The following is a 16841-nucleotide window of genomic DNA, read 5'->3' on the forward strand; positions in this document are numbered from 1 at the left end:
AAATTTAAAATCATTTAAAAGCAGAATTAAATCGAATTGGCTTCCCGAAACATTAAAGCCCGTTACCCTTAAAATAACCCATTAAAATGTTAAGCCAGCATTCGTGGAGGAGGAGGGGGCGGGGGGGGGGCATCTTTTCCCTCGGCGTTGCTGCGGTCTTTCCATTTTGCGTCGTGAAACCTAGTGCACTTTTTCCAAAGGGAGCAGCTCTTCTGAATCCAGGCACAGAAACCGATCCCCCAAAACAAAGGCCGGCTGCCTTCATCTCCCTCCAATCGGGGGTGCAAATGCAGCCTACCCAGAAGAGGCAGCCCATCCCCGCCAGCCCTTCCTTCCCCGTGGCAGGGGCGAAGCCAGGCAGCCGCCCACCAAGCACCCCCGCCGGGCTGGCTACCCAGATCCAAGAGCCGGAGACTCGGCCGGCTCGGGGAGTTTTGCAGCCCCGCGGGGACCCCCCTCAAAGCCCGTCCCGGGTCTCGGCGCGGCTGCCAACATGGCCCCCACCCAGCCCCGCCCCGCAGGCTGCAAAGCCAGCGCCGGGCCCCGCCCCCGTGGGGCGCGCGGGGGGCGTGGCCGGCCAGGCGAGCAAGCGAGCGAGCGAGGGGGGGGCGTGGCCAGCGGCCTGAGGCGCGTCGCGGCCCGCCGGTCACATGACGCGCCGCCATTTTGTCTGGCGCGGGCGCGGGCCTCTGAGGTGAGGAGGCAGCGGCGGCGGCGGCGGCGGTGCCGACAGGCCGGACGGGGCGGAGGTCTGGCCGGCCGGGAGCCGCGTCGACGTCGTTGCCCGCGAGAGAAGAGAGAGAGGGGAGAAGGAGAAGAGGAGAGGCCGGAGGGAAGCGGACAGGGCCATCCCTCGGCTCAGCCTGGGCTGCACGGCGGCTGGGCCGGGCTTGGCGGCGCTCCGCCCCGCGGCCTGCCTGCCGCCGCCGCCGCCGCTCCTCCTCCTTCTCCTGCTGCTGCCGCCGCCGCCTTGCGCCGTCGGGGAAGTCCTCCGCTGCTGAGGGGCCGCCGGAGCCGAGCTGGGAAGGGAACGCCGCCGCCGTCATGTCGGGCCAGTCGATCACCGACCGGATCACGGCGGCGCAGCACAGCGTCACCGGCTCGGCCATCGCCAAGGCCGTCTGCAAGGCCACCACCCACGAAGTCATGGGCCCCAAGAAGAAGCACCTCGACTGTGAGTGCGGGGGGGCGGGGCGGGGAGGGATAGTGGCTGCCGAACACGCGTGTGCATTCCCACGTTCCTCCCGCGCTCTCTCTCCCCCGTGTCGGGGCCCAGCGTGGGGTTCCGTAGCCGCTCTCCGATTTTCCCTAGGGTTGGGTGGCGGCTCGTCCTGACCGGACTAACCAGGGCTTAGTCAGGCCCAGCGGCCGGGTTTCTGCTGCGTTTTTGGGCCCCTGTCCAGAACAATGGGGGGCTGGGGGCTCGGATGGTGGGGGGGAGGGGTGTTTCTGGAAAAGCTGTGCTTGGGCAGCCCCCCCCACCCCCCGCCAGCCTCTCCATGGGCCAGGTGGGTAAAATGGGTTAATGGCTGGGCTGCACGGATTGACAAGAACGGCTTGGATGGGGGATCGAACCCAATTCTCCCAATTTTGCAGGAAGGATTCAGATGGAGTGTGTGACAGGCAGAGATTTTAGTTTCCTCTTTTTCCTCGCCTCTGGAAGACTAACTCCCTTCTCCTTTGGTCAGATGCTGAGGGTTCCCCCTGATGTAATGACCTGCGGGAGTCTGTAACCTCTCAGTCCTGGCTTGCTGGCATCCTGGGTTGTGCTGGGTTGTTGGCATCCCTTCCTTGGGCTGCATTGCCAATTGAGGGATAGGATCTCTATTGTAGCAGTTGTCCAAAAAGTATCTGGGTATGGAGCTACGCACACTAGGCCATCTTTTCAGATCCAAATCACAATATGTCATATTTAACTTCTTTCGGCTCTACCTCTACTTGCCTACCTTGGAAAGTAGTGTAACTGTTTGGCAAAAGGTTTTATTTTAATTGTCAGCTAAAGAAAAGAGTGGAAGGAAGGAAGCATCAGGTGATAAAGACTCTGCCTGGAGTCCTGAAGAGCTGATACCAGTTATTGAGGATGGGATAGTGCTCTGGGTTAAATGGAAAAATCAATAGCTTTGGGTTAATCAGATGGCTTCCAGTCCTTATCTTTCTTGGATGAGTAGGTGCAAAGGTGATCAGCAAGACTGCTTCACAGTTGGGGACAACAAAAGAGGTGCAGTTTGCCAGGCAGGGTCGAAGGGCTGAAGCTGCTTTAGAATAAACCTGTGAGCAAGCATGATTAAACACATGAGTTGTTACCACTTTGATGAGTCCTGACCAGCCCTTAGAGAAGGTTAAAGAGAAGGTGTGAATCAAGTTAAATGTTCCTGTCTTACGGGATCAGTAATATTCTGCTGCCCTTTAGAAGAACAACTATCTGTGTTAGGTTAATGGGGTGGGGAATTGCTATTTTAGCTTTGTTTTTAAAAAAAGCAAACACCAAAATATATAAAAGAGTAACAGTTTTATTTCCTGAGTTTCTTCGTTTCCTCCCATCTCTTTGTGGTACAAATAAACATGCCTCTTCCAAATAACTCAAATGTAAAGAAGACATATTTTAAATGTGAATTACTTGGAAGAGGCATACTTATTTGTACCACAAATAAACATGCCTCTTCCAAGTAACTCAAATTTAAAATGTGTCTTCTGTAAGAGATCAAGTAAGCAGGTCCAGTAACTCTTGTCATAATACAACTGCCTCCAAATAAAGGACATTCTTGACCTAATGATCTGAGGTCTAAAGCCTTCTATTAACATGTCAACCAGATAAGATAAGGTGGTGTGGTTCTGGGCTTTCAGAGCTCACCAACAACTGAACAATTCAGTTGTTCAGGCTTGCTTTTTATATAGTAGTTAAAAATTGCCTCCTTGGAAGAAGAGTTTTTATTTTATGCTAGAAGATTGCAGGAGAAAGTGTTTCTTGGAATCAATATGGAACTACTAAACATTATAGTAATAATAATATAAGGCATTATTATACATGCACAGTCAGTCAGATACTTTGGCTGGATTTAGTATTTTTATCCACCTATTGTGTTTTTCCCCAGGACCCAGTGTGATAGACAGATATTGTTGTTTAATAATATTAAAGCTTATATCACAAGATGTAGACTGTTCCAAATAAATCTGCCATTGGCAATTTTGATGGTGATTTTGTGAATGCTGATGGCATTCAAGTGGTGTTCCAGATGTTTTGCACCCAAGTCATCTATTGGTACTTTCTTTGCTTTGCCATAGCCCTCTATTTTGATCTGCAATTTTTTTTTTGGGGGGGGGGATTTTGGGATTTTTCTCCAGTTTTTTTGTTCTGCTGTTTCCAAGTACTGCCACGTCCACTATCCAGACTTTTTTTTGCCTTTCTTAGCAATTGTTAAGTCTGTCGTATGGCATATGCTTATCTGTCCCAGAGCTCTTTGGCTTTTTCATTTTCTATTACTTCTTCTACTTTGTGTTCTCACCAGTTCTTGCAGCCAAGTAGTATTTCTGGCAGATATTCCAATGCACCGTTGTTGCTACCTTTCTTATTTGGTTCTTTGTTATAAAGCTGAGCAATGATCTTGCATTATTTTATTATGGTTATGGTTGAAGTCAGCCACATATTTATAGGAGATTTGGCATTTTTATCCAGCTATCATTATTATTATTTTTAAAAAGCTTCATTCTGGCTCCCTCCATGCAGTTATTTTGACAGCATTAAGAAAGTGGCTTAACCTTGCTTTAATCCAGAATGTTTTTGTTTATTTCCAAATGTAGCCAACAGCCTGGGATTCGCTGGTTGGCCCCATTCAAATGCTAACTGGGGCCAACCCTGCTTAGCTTCTAGGATTAAGCAAGGACAAGTAGTAAACCAAAGATCTGAGCCCAGTAATATTACTTTGCAATTTAGTAAGCAACATAGATAATAAATTATTGACTAATCAGGAATTTTCTAGTTGCTCTTTGGAATTATGCTGATATTAAATGCAGTCCCAGGGCATGTACTTTTATTGAAACTTTGACTCTTCCTTTCTGTATTTTCCTGTTATAATGGAGCAAAAGTTATAGTGCAGCATTAAGTTTGCATCACTTTGACTTTCTAAAGAAATGTTTATTTCACAGTATGAAACAGATGTCATTCTCATGTTTTATTCTGCAAAAAGGCACATTGTAAGAAGCATCTGCTTTTACTCTTTGATGTTGCATATAGAAATATGTACACTTTTATTTGTATTTATTTAAGGCTTACATTTTTTTTGAGACAATACTACCTGTTCTATACTCTCCTAGCAACAAGTTTACTTTGTCACTAAAGCATGCATGCATCATCTGCAGTGCAATTAGCAGTGCTAATATGAGAATGTTATTTCCTAATCTTTCAGCTTGCCTGAGTGTTGCTGATTATAGAATTGTGGTTGTTGTAATAGAAGATGCTAGCCTAGAAAAAACTACTTGACATATAGGTGCATTATTTACTCTGGAGAACTATATTTAAGCCATACATGCTAATGTTTATTTACTTTCAGAAAGGTAACAGAGATCAGTTGTTTAGTTCTAGAAGGATAATTGTTGTAGGAGCAGCAAAGTCTTATGGCACCTAAAAACTTATTGCTTCTTCAAACTTGCTTGGACGTTTCATCTCTACTAACTACAGTCCCAAGATATTTTTCATTTATAGTCTGTAGATATTTTGTATGTCTTCTGGTTTTTACTTCCTGTTCAGATGTCAGCTTAAAATCAGTAAACTCAATTGTACAAGGAAGTTAGGAAGTGAACAACAGGACAGGGTTGCTCAATAACATTGAAAATGATGATATTTTTAAAAAGAAAATAGATTTAATCTATTGCAGCAGTTGTTCAAATGAGTTCCACTACATTCATTTAAGCATTATGTCTGCCATAGTGCAAAGAAAGAATTAAATTCAAGAAGGCATGTGAAATGCTTGTTTGATTTTTGTTCAGTATGGTAGGAAAAATCTATACAATGCTGCTAAATTCATCCCGTTTCTTTTGTTTGGAAAATGTCTTATTTAATGGTGAGAATGTAAGGTAAACTGATGTGAAATTGAATGACATCATTGGATGTTCATAGTACAAAAAGGTTAACAAATGCCTCCATGCTGGGTTCCTATACTTATGTTTAAAAATGTCCTGTACTGCTGCTTTTGTTGCCTTGAATTCCTTTTACAGCACAGGGATAGAGTAATATATATATTTTAAAAAAGCATTGCCAGTGCTGTATTTAAATTTTCCCCCCTTCTTTGTGTTCCTGCACATAACAGTAGCTAGGATTTATGAACATTCCTTCATTCTTCAATTTTTTTACAGCAGTAAAGATTATTAAAGTAGCATTCTGGAGGATAAGTGAAAAGTAATATAATTTAAGAGCAGAAAGTACCGTAGGTTTTGATCAGAAGACAAACAAAATTCAGAATGCTCCCGTTCAATTCACTTCAGGTCATAGACTTTCAGATCATATACTAGCTCTCGTGCTCATTAAGTATTGCCTCTGCATATTACATGTGCATTGATTTAAAGCAAGGAATTTATTATTTATAGCAGGGGCAAAAGTCTGATTAAACTGAGTATAATGTCCCAATATTGACTGTTGCATTTCCTAGTCGGTCATTCACACTAGTTGCTTTAAATTACATTATATGTTGTTTCATTCTTGCATCTTTGTTGCATTGTTTACATTTCAAGCTATCAGTTTTTCCTAGGATTAGTATCCTAGCATTAATTATGAAAATATAGAAGCCAGTAGTGCAAGCATGTATTTGTTAAACAAATTGTGTTATGATTCAGTATGGTGATAAATCACAGTGACTCCATTCACATATTGTATTAGGCCAAACCAAATTAATTACGTTATGTCTTACATGATATATATATAAGATCCATATATCCAAGATATATATATATATCTTACTAATGTATAATGTGGTTTCTTAGCATTTTCAATTGTGCAAACCCTGACATCATTTGGCACAATATAGGAGTTTAATCACTGTGGCTCAGCTGATGGTGGCCCAAAGAACAAAATAATATCATACTGTGCTTTATATCGCGGAGTGTCTGCTACCTCTCAATTTGAGTGATTTAGAGCATTTATGTTTATAATATGATAAATATAGAAACACATGCTCAAACTAGTGTTGAGTGCTTGCTTTTAGGATCATTGCTCAGGCATGTCAATTTTCCCTTCTTAACCACTCTTTAGAACTTAAAAAAAAAATCAGCTATTCTTATAGCTTCCACTTGTAAAACTTTTATTCCAACATAGAAAACTATTGTAAACCATAATCCCCCTAGCCACAGTCCCATCCTTTCAGTGGATAACAATGACTGCACATTTTTAAAGGTTAAGAGTGTGCATGGCTATCTTTCTAGGTCTGTTAGAAAGTGTGTGTTATTCTTAGAATATGGGCATTTTAGTACCCAGTCATAGCTTTGCTGAGCTCCTGTATTTCTCCATATTGTCAGCAGTTCTTGATTTAATTCCTGGCAAGTTCAGAAATGAGTATTTATTATGCTCTCTAAAACTTCCCTAGAAATTAAAATTAAGGTGATCTATTGTGACCTCTTCTTATATATGATGTAAATGTTTCAGAAGTCTTGGAATCTCACAGAACTGTTCTTTTTATTTTTAATCAATACTTACCTATTGTATGGCTATTAACTATTGCTCACTAAACCATATATAGTTTGGTATTCACCTGCTTTCCCACGATATTTCAATATGGCATGTCAGTTAAAATGCTTACTAGATTCAAATTAGCAAATTCCCTTACTTCGTTGTGGGTGGCAATGATATTTCTACTTGGATATTAAATAGAATTATAAAATTTTGCATCTTTAAAAAAAATGATGCATCTTGAATCTACTTTGGTCTGTTTCCGTTAATGCATGGGATATGTGTGTGAAGAAGATGGACACATAATTATCAAATTTGCCTTTTCTGCAGATGCGCAGAGTGACCTACATAATTTTTTTCCTTCAACACAACCTTGTGAGATAGATTTGACTAAGAGATAGTGGCTATGTTTGATCTGAGGTATGATTTACTAATTAATTTTTCTGGATTTGTGTGCACACTGAGCCAGTAATTAAATACCAGTCTGGATTCACACAATATACTAGGCTAAAAATCTGGCTGGCCAAGTCAGTAATTTAGGCAGTAGTGCAGACACAGCCAATGACTGGACCATAGTGACCCAGTGAACTTGTCCAGTTGAAGGTTGCAAATATACTGCAGCAGAGATTCTGCTTTTTTAAAAAAAAATAAAATGTTAACTCAGATTTATTGCTTGATAAAAACTGTTCAGAAATCATGTGATCCAGGAATGCAGTTCAGGCTAGCTGTCATGTTCTAGATAGGCATTTTTCACAGTTTCTTATCTGCTAGATGAGATGTTCAGTAATCAATAATGGATTTTCAGTATAGAAGGTTTTTTAGTTTTCATATTGTGATTGTGAACATTGGGCAGTTATGTTGATTTATTATAACAGCATTCTTAATGGAAGTTTATCTTTTTTTTTTCTTTTTTTTAAATTTGATTTATATGCCGCCCTTCTCCGGAGACTCAGGGCGGCTTACAATGCGTTAAGCAATAGCCTTCATTCTTTTGTATATTTTATACAAAGTCAGCTTATTGCCCCCACAAACTGGGTCCTCATTTCACCTACCTTAGAAAGGATGGAAGGCTGAGTCAACCTTGAGCCTTGGAGAGATTCGAACCAGCAGCAATCTTCACTTACCAATAGTGGCTTTAGCTACATAACACAAGTTTTCAAACCTTAAATAATAGTAATTGATATTTCTCATTCTGTAGATTGCTTTACACTCGAGAATAAAAGCTTCAAATTGATTCAGTATCAAATGAGCCTGCTTCACTCTAGGGCAGGCAGTGCAAACCAGCATATTCTAGGTGGCTCAAGACTAGAGGATAGCTTAATATTATGAGCCAGCTGCCAGACAACAATGTCATACACCAGCAGTGCTGTATCTGGGGATACAGTTACCACTCTTCCCAGACAGTGGGGGTGGTAGACTTGCCACTTCTTGTGATGGCTTGCTTCTATTCTACTACATGCTTTGGGTTTTGCAAGCCAAGTGGTAGTCCCTAAACATTAGTTATCCCTCGGGATTATCAGTAGCACAGAAAAGTCTGCAGATTTATAGCTTGCATTTGATAATAGAGGAAATCAGAATTGGATCATATCTTTAGTTACTTATAGGCATGCTGGATAGGAAAATCACTCGATTCTTTTTGAAAATAAGAGTATTTCTAATGCGATACCCAAAGGAGTCACTACTCCTTTGTGACGTAGAGGGCATGGCTGAGTTAGATTGCCCAGTTTTGCATTTCATAGTGCTTGAATCTTGTTCCTTCTTGAAAACACATCATAATTGATGAATTAGGATTCAGACTTCATATTTTTTACCATCATTTTATGGTTCTATGCCTATTAACCTTTAATATAAGCCTCCATTTTCTCACTTAATTGCTTCATTGATTTTTTTCTAGGGTTGGCTTCAGTCTAGTCTAGTGTGTAGATGACTGTTATTAAAAGTCCATCGAGGCAACAGATATAAAATGTATAATAATGGACAGTCTTTGTGAAAAAGACTGAGAATACCCAGTGAATCAAAATCCTGGAAAGAAAAAAGATTCCTTGCTAGTTGCAGAAATCTGTTTTCTAGAAAAAATTATCAGGCCTTTTGATGAGTTTTTAAGTTGAGATTTAAGAGGCAGCAATTCATAAAAAATGCTGTTTTAATGCAGCTTCTTATAATTCACAAAGCAGTACAAAATTGTCATTGTAATGCAAACAAATACAATAGGATCTGAAATGAATGCAATGAATTATATGCTTGTTATTGCAGTAAGAATACTGTATTTTTCCCCCTAAAGTCCAGTTTGCACATCTAGGGAAAATGAAGAAATGTATATATAGATAACAGTGATATGCTGGGAAATCCAATGGGTCACTTTGAATAACCACACTATTCATATAATCAGCAACTAATTGAGTGATCATGAATAGAGGGAAAAATTCCAGCTATTATTTTACATCTTGGCACTATGGTATAATTTAGATGTCCAGTTTGAACAAAACCATAGTTATCAAAACATTGGTTATCTTTTCTCATTTGTGGTCTTGAAGCACTGACCAAAAGGCTCAAATTCCAATTTGCTGGGATTTTGGGCAGATCAGCAATGTATTTATATTTAAAATACATTATAATTGCAGTAAAAAATATATTGTAATGTATTTATACAGGGTCTAAAGTAACCACTGTTTTTCTTGTGAGGAATTTTTTCCCCATGTTTGCTTTGAGCATTTCATCCAGTATCAACTACACAGTTATAGTTTCTTGTTCCAGATATATGTATGTGAATGAATTGGACTGAACATTTCAGAAGGATAGGCTAAATTCAAAGTAGATCGTGAATTGGAAAGAGATGGAAGTATGCTACTCTTCCATACTTGATTTGCAAGGGCTTGTATATTGATCCCTTAAGATTAGAGATTAAGAGAAGGAGTGGCTGATACTTTGATAGTCTGCAGAAATTCTTTATTGCTCTTTGCCCTCTGTGGCTGTCATGGACTCTCATAGTCTGATTGAAGAACATTTGGAGGGCATCAGTGGGCCTGTGCTTTCTCTGAAGGACGGGAATATTATCACTCAACTCTATGATGCAGACGTGCCTGTATATGGTGAAGAATTACTGTACATGCTATGCTGGGTCAGGTTGATAAATTAGCTGCAGAACATGGACAAAGATTAAGTTCATCTGCATCTACAGTTTGGGCAGGACCATTTGCAGAAATGAAATATTTAATTATTGTATTAACCAATTCCTGAGTTGGCAGGCTATTCCTTTGTGATTTCCCAGGAACAACAATATCAAAAAAAATGGAAGTAGGAAATGATGGTTTGGAAAATAAGGAGTAGGAAATTTCTAGGAAAATGGTGACTTTTAGAGGCCTGAGCAAACTGGGAATATTTGAGCTTGGTCACACAAGAGGAAGAAAGTTGAATGATATTAAGAGAAATAAAATCAGGGTGATGTTTATAGTTTCAGAGGATGCAAAATTTGAATGCTTGCATATCCTGCTTGTTTACAGTAACAAAAAATCCAGGTGAGGAAAAGTGAAACAATACATTATTTTACAACCTGAATCATTTGAAGAAATTGGGGAATATAGGATAGCGAGGGAAAGATGAGAGATTTTCTAATGTTATTCATGCCTGCTCAGGTTCCAGTAAAAATGCTAACTGGATCTTAGCTTGACTGCAGGACTGTTAGACCATTGAACAGAACACCAGTACTATTAAACATTTGCTCTGCTGTCCCATTGCCTGTCTGTTTGTTCTCTCTTCAGCTCTTTGGGTTTCTTGGGTATGATATCAGGAAAAAATCTTAGCTGTGAATCTTTGGGCCAACCTCCTCCTATATTCATTTTCTGTTCATATTTCTCAGCTGGTTTCTCAGGTTACTATATGCTTTCTCTGCTCATCCTTGTCTCTCATTTAAGAAGTAACATGGTTCTCCTTATTTTTGCTATAAAATAGTCTCCTATGCCAATTTTATGTTATTCCAAGGTAAGATCTCTATAAACTAACAAATATTTATTAAGGAATTAGTTTTTTTTAAAGCACATTGGAAATATATTGCTATAATTTGTTTGAATTTAAGGTGTCTGATTTTGCTGCAACAAGCTGATATTTGTGTGTGAAATGTTTACAGACAATCCAGCACTATTTGTATTTTCTCACTGCTTGTATAATCAGTGAAGTTTGGGGTTGTGCTATTTCTCTGCACATGTCTTTCAAACCTGCCCAATTGCTTCCCATAACATTTTTATCTATTTTTTTAGCACGTTCAAAATGTTAGTGAGTAATAATCCAAGAGTCTTGAAGTTCTGGAAGGGACTCCACTCTGTCCTGCCCTCCAGTTTTGGCTAGATACATTATTTTAAACTTTTGTCTACGTGTCAGTAATAATATACCCTATTTCTAATCCTGTCATGCTCTAAACACAATTTGCCACTTCTGATTTGGTAAAACTTTTCTTTTAGATGTATACATCAGTTCCTGTTTGTAAAGGATGAATAGATGTGTCTGCTTGATTCAGCAAGAGTCATTTTTACCAGAGAACCAAAATGATGCTGCAAAAGAAAGTTGCTTGATACTAAAGATGTGGAATCATAATGAAACATTTAGAAAGTGTTTAATGTAATTTCATATAGAAGAAACTTTCTCCAGTTAATGTGTGAAAGGTGAAGAACACAAGTAGTCCTTGTTTAGCCATCACAGTCAGGAGAGGCAATTCGACTGTTAAGCAAAGCAGTCACTAAATGAAACTGCAACTGCCTTTGATGTTGCTTCAGCTTTCCTTTCCTTTACAGATCTAGAAAGGTCATAACTATGAGGAATGATCTTAAAGTTACTTTTTCATCACTGTTGTAACTGCTAAATGAGGACTACTTGTAGTTGGTTGAATACGAGAGTAAAGTTTAGGATTCCGAATGCTCTTGAATATATCCCTTTTTTGAGCTTTTGTCAGTATAAAAAATCACCTTGTGGTGAGACTGGCAGCAAACAAATTTGATAAATAAATATTTATTAAAACATCTTGTTTTTGAATTTCAGATTTAATTCAATGCACAAATGAGATGAATGTGAATATTCCACAGTTAGCAGATACGCTTTTTGAGAGGACGGCAAACAGTAGCTGGGTAGTAGTGTTCAAAGCTCTAATTACAACGCACCACCTCATGATGTATGGAAATGAGGTAAGAAAGCAGCATTTTGCAATTCGGAGTTTCATTTCAAAATGGGAGGGGTTTCAGAATAAGAGCCTGGTGAATTTCCGAAGGACAAGTATGGTAGAGACATCAAGAACCTCAGGAGGAATTGCATAACTAGCTCCTTATTAGAAAGCAAATACTGGCATATAAAGTTACTCTATTAGTTTCTTCTGTCCCCCACCCCCCATTACTGAGTTAGCAATGTGTTAAATGAAATATTTACACAAGTGCTGGTATAGTTTCTAAATCCTATGTTCTCTTGAGATTCTGGTCTGGCAGGTTTTATTTTTGCCCTTAAAAATTCAAGAGTTCTATTGCTGACTTGCCATTTTAACCACATTGTGCCTGTTAGCATTTGCCTATTTCAGACTTCTTGGGGAGTCCGAATGAGAATGTGTTGAATATACATTCCAAGCTTACTTTGTGACGAAATTGAACAATGCATTCTCCATTGTTGTCTAGTTACCAGTTCTTTGTCCCCAAAGTGTGTTTATGCTTTTAGAAGGCATGTTTGTCATAAAATCTACCAGTTCCATTCTTACCATGCAAAAATGTATCTCTTTGATTTGAAAAACAGAGTGGTATTTGCTTTACAGGAGACTAGTTTTTACAGGATCGAGACAATCCTGACTCAGATAAAGGCAGATCTTCCTAAAGGGGTTTATAGTGTTCAGTCATGAAGGAAGCTGATAGAATGGAAACTAAAACAAAACAAAAACAAAAACCCATATCTTACAATTGGAAGAATCCCAAAGGACAATGAGATAATAACTTGTTAGTTGTGTCACCTTGCAGCAATTAAAGCATTAAGAGTAGACTGTCTTTGCCTTCTACTAGCTCTATTTTCCTATTATGTGTAGATGTAAACCTTGTTTAGTTGCCATGAGAATAATCTCAGAATAGTATGTATATCTTCTTTAGAACTATGATATATGAGGTGCATGCAGAATGAGCAATGTGCAGTTGAATTTTGCTTCCATTTCCCTTTTCCATGGAACCATTTGTAAACCAGAGTTGCTATGAAATACATTGCATATCAGTTTCTCTTACATCATTCTGCTCCACTTTTGCCTCTCTGGTTAGTGATTGCAAAATTGTAACTATTTATTTATTTATTTTATTTTTATTTGTTTAAATTTCTATACCGCCCTTCTCCAAATAGGACTCAGGGCGGTGCACAGCCTAAGTAAAAACAAAGCATACAAAATTTAAAAAACAGTATTAAAATAATTAGATATTCTGGCCGTAAATTAAAACAACCCAATTTAAAACCAATTTAAAATTTAGCTCAAGCCAGCCCAGCTAGTTGAAATAAATAAGTTTTCAGGGCCCGACGAAAAATCCGGAGGTCTGTTATTATACGTAACTCCGGGGGAAGGTTATTCCAGAGGGTGGGCGCCGTCACAGAGAAGGCTCTCCCCCTGGGGGTCGCCAGCCGACATTGTCTGGCGGACGGCACCCTGAGGAGGCCCACTCTGTGCGAGCGTACTGGCCGGTGGGAGGCTATTGGTGGCAGTAGGCGGTCTCGTAAGTACCCCGGCCCTAAGCCATGGAGCGCTTTAAAGGTGGTCACCAACACCTTGAAGCGCACCCAGAAGACTACCGGGAGCCAGTGCAGCTCGCGCAGGAGAGGTGTCACATGGGAGCGCCTCGTCTCCCCCATAATCCCCCGCGCGGCCGCATTCTGGACCAGCTGGAGCCTCCGGGTGCACCCCAGGGGGAGCCCCATGTAGAGAGCGTTGCAGTAGTCCAGGCGGGAAGTGACTAGTGCCTGAGTGACTGTGCGTAGAGAGTCCCGATCTAGAAAGGGGCGCAACTGGCGTATCAGGCGAACCTGATAAAAAGCCCCCCTGGCCACGGCCGTCAAATGGTCTTCTAAAGACAGCCGTGCGTCCAGGAGGACGCCCAAGTTGCGAGCCCTCTCCGTGGGGGCGAGTGATTCGCCCCCAATAGCCAGCGATGGCGTCAGCTGGCTATATCGGGACGCTGGAAGCCACAGCCACTCGGTCTTGGAGGGGTTGAGTCGGAGCCTGTTTCTCCCCATCCAGGCCCGCACGGCCTCCAGGCACTGGGACATCACTTCAAGGGCATCATTGGGGTGGCCTGGGGTGGAGATGTACAGCTGGGTGTCATCAGCGTACTGATGGAACTCCACCCCGAAGCCACGGATGATCTCACCCAGTGGCTTTACATAAATGTTGAACAGAAGGGGCGAGAGGACCGACCCTTGTGGCACCCCACAAGCAAGGTGCCTCGGGGTCGACCGCTGCCCCCCCGTCAACACAGATTGCGACCGGTCAGAGAGGTAGGAGGAGAACCACCGCAGAACGGTGCCCCCCACCCCCAACCCCGCCAACCGGTGCAACATGATACCATGGTCGATGGTATCAAAAGCCGCTGAGAGGTCTAACAGGACCAGGATAGAGGAGCAACCCCTATCCCGAGCCCTCCAGAGATCATCCACCAACGCGACCAATGCCGTTTCCGTGCTGTGCCCAGGTCGGAAGCCGGACTGGAGCGGGTCTAGATAGACAGTTTCATCCAGGTACCGGGGAAGCTGTTGTGCTACCACACTCTCAACAACCTTCGCAACAAAGCGAAGGTTGGAGACTGGACGATAGTTAGCCAAAACAGCCGGATCCAGAGAGGGCTTCTTGAGGAGGGGCCTCACAACCGCTTCTTTCAAAGCGGCCGGCAGGACCCCCTCACTCAAAGAAGCGTTAACAATCTTCTGGAGCCAGCCTCGTGTCACCTCCCGGGAAGCCAGTACCAACCAGGAGGGACACGGGTCCAATAAACATGTGGTCGCATTCAGCCGTCCCAGGACCCTGTCCATGTCCTCGGGAGCCACAGGATCGAACTCCCCCCAGATAACACTCTCAAGACCTGCCTCAGTCATCCCATCCGGACATACCCAGTCAGAGGCCAGCCCTTCCCGAATCTGAGCGATTTTATCATACAGATACTGCACAAAGTCCTCAGCTCGGCCCTGCAAGGGGTCATCCCGCGCTTCCAGATGGAGGAGGGAGCGGGTCACCCTAAACAGGGCGGCCGGGCGATTATCTGATGACGCGATAAGAGCGGCAAAATAGCTAGATTTTGCCGCTTTTATTGCCACTAGGTAGGTCTTAATATGAGACCTCACCAGTGTTCGGTCGGATTCGGAGCGGCTGGTCCTCCAACTACTCTCCAGGCGTCTTTTCCGGCGCTTCATCTCCCTAAGCTCCTCGGAGAACCAAGGAGCTAGGTGAGTTCGGTGCCGGGTCAGAGGCCGCAAAGGCACGACACGGTCCAAGGCCCCGGCAGCCGCACTATCCCAGGCGGCCACCAGGTCCTCAGCCGAGTCGTGAGTCATAGTCTCAGGAAATGGCCCAAGCTCCATCTGGAACCTATCAGGGTCCATCAGGCGCCTGGGGCGGAACCACCTGGTCGGTCCCGCCTCCCTGCGGCGGGGTGCAGCGGTTAGAAAGTCCAGTCGAAGGAGCGAGTGGTCAGACCATGACAAGGGTTCGATGACTATATCCCCTGTATCAAGGCCACTCGACCACTGACCAGAGACAAAAACTAAGTCCAGAGTGTGTCCACCCATGTGAGTGGGGTCATGAATTAACTGAGTAAGGTCCATGGCCGTCATGGAAGCCATGAACTCCCGAGCCACCTCAGACGTTTCGCCGACAGATGGCAGGTTGAAATCCCCCATGACTAGAAGTCTGGGGGTACCAACCGCCACCTCAGCTATGACGTTGAGCAGCTCAAGCAGGGCCGTTGCCACGCGGCAGGGAGCCAGGTACGTGATCAACAAGCCCATCTGTACTCCACGACCCCATCTCACAAAAAGGGACTCACATCCGGCTATCTGTGGAACAGTGGTCTCCCTCGGATCAAGACTTTCCTTTATAATAACCGCCACCCCCCCACCCCTGCCCTGAGCTCTCGGCTGATGGAATGCTCGGAAACCTGGTGGGCACATATCCACGAGGGGAACCCCCCCCTCATGGCCCAACCAGGTCTCCGTAATACCTGCCAGGTCCGCTCCCCCCTCCTGAATAAGATCGCAAATGAGGGGGGCTTTATTTACCACGGACCTGGCATTGCACGACAGCAGCCGAAGGCTCGGGCCCTGAGAGTCTGAACAGCCTGGGATACGAGAAGGGCTATGGGGACCGGGGCGCGCCACCGCTCGAAGATAGCTATTAATAGATATAATTGATTTGCCTTAGTAAAAACAAGAAATAGTTTTTGTTTAGGTGATTGAGGAACTACATGTAGTTCTCTATTTATAATAGTTCACTTTGATTGTTCAAAGTTATAATGGCACTGAAAAAAGTTACTTATGACTGTTTTTCACAGTTACAATCTTTGCAGCATCTCCATGATCACATGATCAAAATTCAGATGCTTGGCAACTGGTTCATGCTTATGATTGTTGCTGCATCCCGGGGTCATGTGATCACTTTTTTTGCAACCTTCTGACAAGCAGTCATTGGGGAAGCCAGATTCACTTAACAACCAGGTTACTAACTTATCAACTGCAGTGATTCACTTAACAACTGTGGCAAGAAATGTAATGTTTTAAACTAACAAATTCTCATTTCACAACATAAATTTTGGGCTCAGTTGTGATTGTAAGTTGAGGACTATCTGTATTTCATGTGTCACTTATGCACTTGCTTAGAAATTAGCAATATAAAATATTTCTAAAGAAAGATAATCTGCAGAAATATAATAATAATCTGAATTCTGATTCATTTGTTCACAGCGCTTTATTCAATACTTGGCATCTCGAAATACATTATTTAATCTCAACAATTATCTGGATAAAAGTGCCATGCAGGGTAAGGATTCTTTTTCTTTAAAAAATTAGTTTGAATTTATATTCTGTATTTAAATTGAATCATATTTGATTAGCCTGTTACATTTCTTTATCTTGGTCGGATTTTTGTTATTGATAATGAAAATGATTCCTCAGATGATTGGGGCTTTACAGGTGAGCATCGAAT

At 42.5% G+C, this 16841-nt stretch overlaps 1 protein-coding gene across 3 annotated transcripts in view; it reads left to right on the forward strand.

The window, feature by feature from the left end:
* The first annotated feature begins 624 nt into the window (after positions 1–624).
* Positions 625–16841, forward strand: part of LOC117675950 (phosphatidylinositol-binding clathrin assembly protein-like) — a 40063-nt gene continuing 23846 nt past the window's right edge. For all 3 annotated transcript variants that reach the window (XM_034435022.3, XM_034435023.3, XM_087877579.1), the window contains exons 1-3: positions 625–1174; positions 11684–11826; positions 16601–16676. In XM_034435022.3, the coding sequence (XP_034290913.1) occupies positions 1045–1174; positions 11684–11826; positions 16601–16676 (349 nt within the window). In that variant the 5' untranslated portion in view covers positions 625–1044. The remainder of the gene's footprint in view (positions 1175–11683; positions 11827–16600; positions 16677–16841) is intronic.

This window comes from Pantherophis guttatus, chromosome 12 (assembly GCF_059756535.1).
Source record: "Pantherophis guttatus breed Tessera chromosome 12, ASM5975653v1, whole genome shotgun sequence".
Taxonomy (NCBI): domain Eukaryota; kingdom Metazoa; phylum Chordata; class Lepidosauria; order Squamata; family Colubridae; genus Pantherophis; species Pantherophis guttatus.